The following is a 9,291-nucleotide window of genomic DNA, read 5'->3' as shown; positions in this document are numbered from 1 at the left end:
TATAAGTGTCTTAATTTCCACAATATTGATCACTTCAAGAAGGTTTGTCCAGACAAGGGTGGAAATAATAGTTTCTTTTAAATTGTAGTTACCTACGATCAGGGTTATAAAAATTTGGATGCAGTAGTGCTAACAAGTTGGAAAGCTAAAAATTGTAAGGTCATAGACTTTGGATAATCTTATCACATGTGTCCGAAGAATAAGTACTTTGAGACTTTAGAGCTGGAAAATTATGGAGTTATTCGCCTTCAAAATGATAAATCTTGTAAGGTAAGGATTCTATTCATATAAAGATGTTTGATAAAAGTGAGATTATTCTATATAATATGAGGTATGTTTATGAACTTAGGAGAAACGTATTTTTATAATTAAATTTGATTAATTATGCTATTTCACATTGGTTATCGCTAAGGGGTCAAAAAATGTGGTTTACATATTTTGGATCGTTATAGTATTATATGTTATGATAATTAACTAGTCATGTCTTTCATGATAAAACCAACGGATTTGAGGTTAAGGTATGTTAGTGAAAGAGGTATTGTTGAGCTAGCTAAACAATGTTTGTTCAGAAGTTAAAAACAGATAAACTAGAATTTTTGTGATAAGTGCATAATAGGAAAACAACATAAGATTAAGTTTGGAGGTGACATGCATAACTCTGGTAGACCTTTTGAGTACATTCACTTGGATCTTTGGGGTCCGACAAGAGTGACTAATCATGGGGTTGGTACCTATTTCCACATTGTGATTGATGATTTCTCTAAAAGAGTGTGGGTTCATATTTTGATAAATAAAATTAACACCCTTGAAAATTTTAAGAAATGACATACTCTTGTGAGGAATAAGATAGGAACAAAATTGAAAGTTTTAAGTACTAACAATGACTTGGAGATTGTTTAAGAGTAGTTAATGAGTCTTTACAAGAAGCAATGTAATAAATAGGCATAGAACTGTGACTCACACATTATAAAAAATGATCTTACATAATGCATGAATATGACCAATTTAGTGCGTGTGAGATGCATTTTATGGGAAGAAGGGTTGCCTAAGAGTTTATGGGGGTGTATCATGGAGTACTGCAACTTATTTGATCAACAAATGTTCGTCAATGAGATTTAAACTAAAGATACTTGTGGAGGTATGGGGTGGAACACTGACAGCATACTCAAGTTTGAAGGTTTTTGGAGCTTTGGCATTTCTGCATATCATGCGAGAAAAGTTTGATGATTAAGTTTTGAAATCTGTCTTCATTGATTATCTAGAAGGTCGAAAAGTTTACAAGTTATGGAAGATGGAACTTGGATGAGGATGAAGATTCATGATAAGCATGGATGTTACTTTTAATGATGCCCGCGTGAGAGTGGAGCGTAAACACCTTGAGAATTTAAACTCATAAACAAGGGTGAAAAAGGCTTTGTTAGAAGTGGATAATTCTACTAGAGTTTCTAAAGATGATGGGGAGGATTAGATTTTGGCTTCTAGTCTTAGTATAAAACAACGTATAGTGTCCTATGACTAATATTTGGCTAGAGATAAGGTGAGGATAGATATTGTACCAACAAAAAAGATATAGTTATACTGATTTTATATGTTATGATCTAAATGAAGCCAAAGAGTTTCAAAACTTAAAACCAAAGAACTTTAGGAAAGCATTTGAAAACAAAGAAAGCAAGTAATGAATTCATTACAAAAGAACCATACTTATAAGGTTGTGGATTTACCTAAAATCAAAGGGTTGTTGGATGCAAGTCGGTCTTCAAGAAGAAGGGAGGTAGTTTAAGAACATTTTCTTTCATTTAAGAGATGTAACTTGCATACTTGTACACTTAAGTAAGGTCCCTATCTTATCATGCAAAGAACACTCTTTTATTCTCAAAAATGTTTTTGGTGAAATAGGTAAGATATCTCCCCGTTAAGATGACAACTTGTTTCTTTCTTTTACCAGAAATAAACTTTAGCTTCAACCTTGAGCTTTGAACAAGACACAAATAAAATATCATCAGTTTATAATCTGAACTACAAATGCTCTGATTTCCCCCAAGAGATATGTAGGCATGATATTTGTAGGAATCTTTGCGAGCACACTTAAAAAAAACCATTCAGGTCCTTCATCTTTTTAAATCTTCATTCTCTTCCTTATCCAAAGGAGAAACTTTTCCACTAACAAACTAGTAGCACAACTCATAGCACAAACACAAACAAAGGGCTTCCGTAGAGTACTACGGATACTTAGGGTGCTAATATTTTCCCTCTGTATAACCGACCTTCCGATCCTTCGATCTCTCAGGTGCTCTGCACCATCAACATAGGGTTTATTTAGATTTTTTTCCCTTCCTCTCTAGGATAGATCAAAAGTTCAATGTAAACGCATACCATAGTAATCAACCCTCATTTAGCATACATCGCCCCCTCCCTTTCGCAGAAGGGATGTTTTTGGGCGGAAGCGGTGGTTCACTTTCTACAGCGTACATGAACGCTATGAGTATAAAACATGCCTTTTTCTCAGTTTCTCCCTGATTCGTCTTGTTTCTTCTTGTGACGGATATTACTTGATTAGGTACCTAAAACATAGACAAAACACTAGCATGACACTAGAAATATAGGTAAAATGATGATAAAACACGTGTGAGTCGAGCCGAAGAAGTGGTGTGTTTCGGTGTTATCAATGCTATTACGATTACTTAGTTTTTTAAATAAATTTGGGGATTTTTTATTACTTTGTTTTATCTACTAAATTCTTTGCTACAAATGGGTGAGATTTTGGTACCCTTTAGAAGTTTTTTTTTAGATTTTATTGTTGGATTTAGGTTTTTTCTTTATATGCAAGCTTTTTAATTTTGAATTATTTTTTAGATTTGGTAATTTTTTGGAATTTTGGAGTTTTAATTTTTTGGAATTTTTTTTAAATATGGTTGAAGGTTGAAGAAGATAGTGATGAAGATGAATATGGAGAAGAAGATGAAGATAAACAATAAAAAAAATATCTATGGTGGACACTCAATAATATTGTCTCACCTAATATATTTAAAGTTAAAAATTAATGAAATAGACTAAATTGACGGAATAGTTGTTGAGAGACTAAAATGTAATATTTTTTAATTAAAGAATCAAAGTAAAAATTAAATTAAATTTTGGGACCGGAAACCAATTAACCCTAAAAGAAAAGGCAACCCGTAACCATAGAAAATCTATTGCAAAATTCTAAGAGCGTGAAGGAGAAATTATTTTTAAAATACTGCATATTTTAGAAATAAAAATTGCAAATGATGTATTGTAGTATAAATTATAAAATGGAGCATTTTTATTCTTGCATAGTCATGGTGCAGTTATTCTGCCGTTATTATTCGTAAGTGTGTGATTTCTAAGACAAAATAACCACTCCCTCACGTTGAAAGTATTTGAAAGAGTATTAAACAAAGATTATTCAATGAAAAAATCATATGTACTAATGAAATTATTACAGTTACAATTTATAAAGAGATAAATTTGAAACAGTTTTTCCAAGCACATAAAGAATTTAGTGGTGAGAGGAGTACATATATTGTTAAACACAAAGATCAAATCTTCTTGTGTTGGAATGCTTCTAAATAAGTCTCACATTTTTTGGGATAAAATATGGTTAGTGTTTATATAGCTTTTTTGGGATAAAATATGGTTAGTGTTTATATAGCTTTGTCATGCATAACTCAAAACAATAGAGGAGATGTAGGAATAGGTCACACCAATTAATATGGGCTTACGACCTAACCTACATAGGTTCATGTCTAGTTTTTTTATAAATTTTTTTTAGTTAAAAAGGCTAAGTCTTATACCATAAAAAAAAAAAACATCTTTTAAACTTATTTGGTCAGCCTATTATAAATAAATATGAATAATTTCATTATTATAATTATATTGTATTTTGTACATTTAATTAAAATATAAAAATAAAATTCGATTATCTTGAAGAACTTATTAGAATAGGCTGAAAACACCTTATGAACTTTGTCATAAGTTATTTTCAAAAGTTCTCCTAAACAAATAGTTTCACAATACTTATGCTAATAGATAAACTTAAATAAGTCAATGCAAACAAACTTTAGTATCATTAATCTTTTAGTTTCTTAGTCTATAAAAATATTAATTGAATTTCTTTAAGTAGGCTAGCAGGTCAACCAGACCTTCAAAAAGGTCAGGCTCATGCCCAAAAATACTTAGCGAAAATAAATCGCAAACAGATATCTCCCTACGAGTGGCTAAAATCGATGAGCACCCAGAACACCTATCGGAGAAAAATAATTACTTAGCAAATAAGATATACAAACGTTAATAAATTAAAGTGTGATGAATATAAATGACCACTATGGTCGAGGATGTCATAATGTTACAACAATGGCGCTCAGGCCCGAACAAATAAATACTAACAAAACAAGCGAAGACTAAACCTACTCGTGCTCCCCTTTATCATTGGAGTCTCCCTTCTCGCCATCATTACCAAAATCGGATGGAGCGACTATCTGCCTGTCGACCATCTTGAGCAGGAACCCGGTCCCCTCGGTGACGAGCTAGACTCCGGGATTCACGGTATTTCGAGACCATATTTATCATTAATTTAAGTTTATCTACAATTTATTTGGAAACCATATTTGAGTTTGGAGCATCAACCCAACCAAGAGGATGTAGAAATTTGGACTGCAAAAACTGCAATCATACAGTTCAACGTTATGGAGATACACCATAGCGACCGAGTTAAAATGCAGTTCGGCATGCTTCAAGATATTCTGTCTGACCCAACTTGCTTGGATCCTTGGCATCAAAAAAGGGTCGACGACTAGCGGAATATTGGTAATTGGCAAGATTTCGCACCAGAGTAGTGTAGGATGTAAAGGAGACGTGCCTGACATGTGTTGTTGTTTCCTATTTTCCCCGATGAGCATCGTATGCAACACACACGTCAATATATCATATGGTACAGATCGGTTACCAACCCTGAAATGTCTGTGGCTCAGTCGAAGTTTTTGGTCGACCCACGCACACGTTAGGCATCGACATCAAATCAACAACAACAATACCAACCACCGTACACCACCTAACAAGAATACCAACAACCGTACACCACCCAATACCAACAAACGTACACCACCCAACAACAATACCAACACCAAACCCAACACGCAACAACCTCCCATCAAACACAACGACGACGGAGATCCATGAGCACCCAACCCCAAAGCCAATATCAAAACCAATACACCCGCATGCCCCACACACAACCACAATACCAAGAACAAAGACAATACTTTCGACATCCCGATGTGGGCCCTTCATCATCTCACCTTAGCCCAGACATGGGCATACATGAACAATATTCCCTAACCGACCCAACATACAGCCAACCATCACACTGTAGCAGCCAACAAACATATGTGTACCAAACTCCACAAAATCCAATTCCTACCTACCCCACTTTTTCGGATGAGCAATGCTATCGAGTTCGCGTGGACCCCACCCCCCACCGATGCGACCAAATTTTGACAACATGGGTCAACGATTATTTACAAGTGGGACTTCGGAAGATTTTGATCTGACGGATTTCATAGACGCTAAACGCATTGATTTCGCAGGGCCCTCGACCCAACCACAACAAGAATGTCCTAGAGTGCAACAACAAACTAGGTGATCTCGCACTAGTCATTTTCAAAATTCGAACGACAGTTAAATTCTATGTAACTTTATTCCTATGATGTAATCGTTTTATCTTAATGAAAATCGTTGTCTCATTTCTCATGTGTCATTTATTAAATTAAATGCACTTAGGCACCATTTTAAATAGCTTAGTGCAAAATTATGCACGTAGGATGGCGCCTCCTCTAAAAACTACAATGGAAGCGTCATTCCATATGACTGATCACTTTAGCAATTTCTGAAACATGATTATTTGCGTAATTTTCTTTAAAACACGGTTATTTGCGTAATTTTTTTTTTAATACATGGCTATTTAAAAAAAAAAATTCCTGACTCTTTCATAATTTAAAAAGCATGCTTAAATGGTGTTTGGCGTAGTTTTAACCCTTAGCAACATATCCGGTCTATTATTAAGCATCGTAAGCACAATTCATTTTTATCATTAATACTGATCACATGAGGAAGTATTGGGCCACTAATTAAACAAGTTTCTTCAGCGGTTATTAATTTATAAATTTGAACTTGTATATAAGTATCAAACCGATATATTAAGAATTCCAATATACTGAATTACCGTAGAATGAAATGTTTACATCTCACCAGACACAAACACTGCACAGTTTGTATCCATCTCACCAGAAAAGTTTCTTAAGTAGACATTTGCAATATTAAATTCTATTTTCTTTAAAAAATTGAGCAAGCCAAACACTTTCCAAGTCACATACTTCAATAGAAAATAGAAAAGTGGATCAAATCAAGACTCTTGTACAAAATGTCAAGGCCTATTTGTTATATTTTTACATAATCTATGCTGGCTAAGAAACTTATAACTAGCTCACAGTTTGGTGTGTACCAAGCTGAGAGGGTTGAAGGAGAGGACTAACCAGAACACATCAGAGAATCGGATTTATTTGATGAGAGTCTACTGATTATTTGCCCATCCTGCATTTGGAGGCAACCCTCCCATGTTCTGGTTTTGTTGCACACCTCCATTGTTGCCAGGGTAGTTACCATATCCACTGTTAGGAGGAGGAGGGGGTCTGCCCATGTTAGAAGGAGGGCCACCCATATTGGGGGGAGGGTAACCGCCTGTTGTGTTGTTAGGAGCATATCCGCCCGCATTTGGAGGAGCGTATCCACCAGCATTTGGAGGGGCGTACCCACCTTGGTTGCTAGGAGGGGGTGGAGCATATCCGCCAGCATTGTTAGGAGGGTACCCGCCTGCATTATTGGGAGGGAAACCACCTGCATTGTTGGGAGGAAATGGTCCAGCATTGTTGGGAGGATATCCACCTGCATTGTTGGGAGGAAATCCACCTGCATTGTGAGGTGGACCAGCCATATTAGGCCCAGCATTCTGCATTGGAGGCCTAGTCTGCATATCTCTGTTCACCACATTTTCCCTTCTCCTGTCAAAGTTTCTTGACCTGTCAGCATTACGAGGTCTGTCATTGCGCCTGTTCCTTTCATTTGCACGGGCATTGTTCCTAACCCACTCCTCATGGTACTTGGGATCATAAGGAACAGCTTGCCCATTAATAAAGGGCTCACCTGATGAGAGGAAAACAAAAATTGGGCATCAAATCAAAATTGCAGCCATTTTACATCAAGAAATATGATATGCTATGGAAAGACTATATACAGTATACTGATTGTACCACCTGATATTACTAAACTCAAGTATATACCAGCTCAAGTAAATCACAATAAAAATCAATAAGACTAATGTGCAAGCCAAAAGTTAATAACAAATGACTATTCTCTGGTACTTAAGCACTTAATGCACCACAAAAGGTTACTAAATATCCATTGTTTTCATCTATATAAGCAACAAATCATTTTTAAGTAGGGTGAGTTAAAAGGTTATGTGAAAGATAAATATAGATTAAGCACACGTGTCAACACTGATTCATTATAATAATTGAGTAAACAGTTATGCTATTTCTACAAGGTAGAATGCCAACACCAAAGTCTCAAATACCAACATAACATTTTTTTTTAATGGGTCATTCTATTTTATCTTTCTATTTTATTACATTTCACTCTAGGGATCCTATGCAAGCTAGTCCCTATACAGTACACCTTAGACTGAATGAATATAATTAAAAACCATGAGACTGGGAAAATAGAATTTACCTCCATAATCTTTCTCCTTCACATTCAAATATGAATCAGGTAGAACCCATCGAACTTTGGGAAGCTCTGCAATTCGGAAAGTACAAAAACCCTTAATATAAAAGAAAAACAAAATTCAAAAGAAAAAGTCTTGGAAGTTGGAACTATGAACCATACCTTTAAGTTTGTAGGAAAGCTCTTCAGACACAAGAGCTCCAAAAGCAAAGTAGTGTCTCGTGGAAACAGAATATATCTTCATCCTTGCTTCATCCTCACTGTCAACAAAACAAACCACTCACACTAAAGATCTGTTTGAATTAGTTCATTTGATCTTATCTACTGACATAATCACCAGTGAGATGGTTTCCGAGAATTTATGAAAACAACTTGTAACATTTTCATATTTTTAGCTTTTTTTTTTTATAAGCTTTCCAAGATTTCATGTGAAAAACAGCTTTTAGCTTATTCATAACATTTTAACTTTATTTAATATTTCGTTATAGAAATAGCTTACATCTAAGTGCTTATAAAGATAAGCACAAGCTGCAGATTAAGCTGTTAACAGCACATAAGGGATTATAATCCGTATATGTCTACAATTTTCTTTAATTTCTTTATACAGAAAAACACAATTTATAACCTAACTAACTATATAAAGCTAAAACGTAATCAAAATGAATAAATCAATAGAGAAATCGTAAATTAATTTTGGAATTATAAATAAAAATGAATAAAAATTGAGAATTTTTTTTGCGATGATTACCTTCCACCGATAACCTGTGCCAGTGTTTTGATGTAACTGTCAATGATTTCATCTCTAGTGGGATCACCTTCAGGTTTCTCCATAACCACAAGCCAGTGCTCAAAATCGCATCCATCGAGCAAGATGGTTTCCTTTGGGGGACGGTTAGACCAGTTAGGGTTAGGGTCGTTGAGTGAGGAGGTGGTAGCGCGTGTGGAGAAAGAGCGGAAGGAGTTAGGGAGAAGGAGGACACGGCGGGGGGTGAGGGAAGCGGTGGAAAGAGGACGGAGGCGGCGAAGGAGAGAGATGGCGGAGGAAGAGGGGACGGTGGTTGTGGTGGTGGTGGTGGTGGTGGAGAGTGAGCGAGAGAAGAGGGAAGTTAGGGTTTGGGTTTTGGGAATGACTCGAGAGAAGATCTGTGTCGCCATCGTTGCGAATGGAGTGAGTTCAGAAAATGTGATATTGGAAATGAGTTAGGGTTTAGGGGTTTCGGATTTCTTATAAGCTATGCTTCAGTGTAAAATATCTACGAATATATCTCGGTTTTTTCTTTTAATAATAATAATAATAATAATAATAATAATTATTATTATTATTATTATTATTATTATTATTATTATTATTATATAATAATAATAATAATATTTTTTTTTTTGAGCAAAAAGAAATTTTTATTCCAAAACAGGTTAAGTACATAAGCCCATTCCTGATCCAGGCTTCTTCATGACAAATCAAAACAAAGAAACTAATACATCATAATACTAGAACCT

General features: G+C 35.2%; 1 protein-coding gene across 1 annotated transcript; it reads right to left on the bottom strand.

Moving 5' to 3' along the window:
• Nucleotides 1-6,373: 6,373 nt before the first annotated feature.
• Nucleotides 6,374-9,020, bottom strand: LOC131653436 (multiple organellar RNA editing factor 8, chloroplastic/mitochondrial-like). Its single transcript, XM_058923571.1, has 4 exons — nt 8,543-9,020; nt 7,957-8,054; nt 7,801-7,866; nt 6,374-7,215 (listed from the first exon to the last, which is right to left on the bottom strand). Exons 1-4 carry the CDS (start codon nt 8,947-8,949, stop codon nt 6,587-6,589), a joined length of 1,200 nt encoding a protein of 399 aa, XP_058779554.1. The 5' UTR covers nt 8,950-9,020; the 3' UTR covers nt 6,374-6,586.
• Between the last annotated feature and the right edge of the window lie 271 nt (nt 9,021-9,291).

The sequence above is a fragment of the Vicia villosa genome, linkage group LG2 (genome assembly GCF_029867415.1).
Source record: "Vicia villosa cultivar HV-30 ecotype Madison, WI linkage group LG2, Vvil1.0, whole genome shotgun sequence".
NCBI lineage: Eukaryota > Viridiplantae > Streptophyta > Magnoliopsida > Fabales > Fabaceae > Vicia > Vicia villosa.
The sequence above is the reverse complement of the archived record's forward strand: the minus strand, read 5'-3'. Positions and strand labels throughout refer to the sequence as shown.

Excerpts from the sequence above, each read along its gene's own strand:
- LOC131653436 (XM_058923571.1), bottom strand. The coding sequence starts at position 8,949 with ATGGCGACACAGATCTTCTCTCGAGTCATTCCCAAAACCCAAACCCTA. Across the intron at positions 8,055-8,542 it reads GCACAGGTTATCGGTGGAAG|TGAGGATGAAGCAAGGATGA; the intron begins GTAATCATCGCA and ends TTTTGTTGACAG. Across the intron at positions 7,216-7,800 it reads GAAGGAGAAAGATTATGGAG|GTGAGCCCTTTATTAATGGG; the intron begins GTAAATTCTATT and ends TCCTCTCATCAG.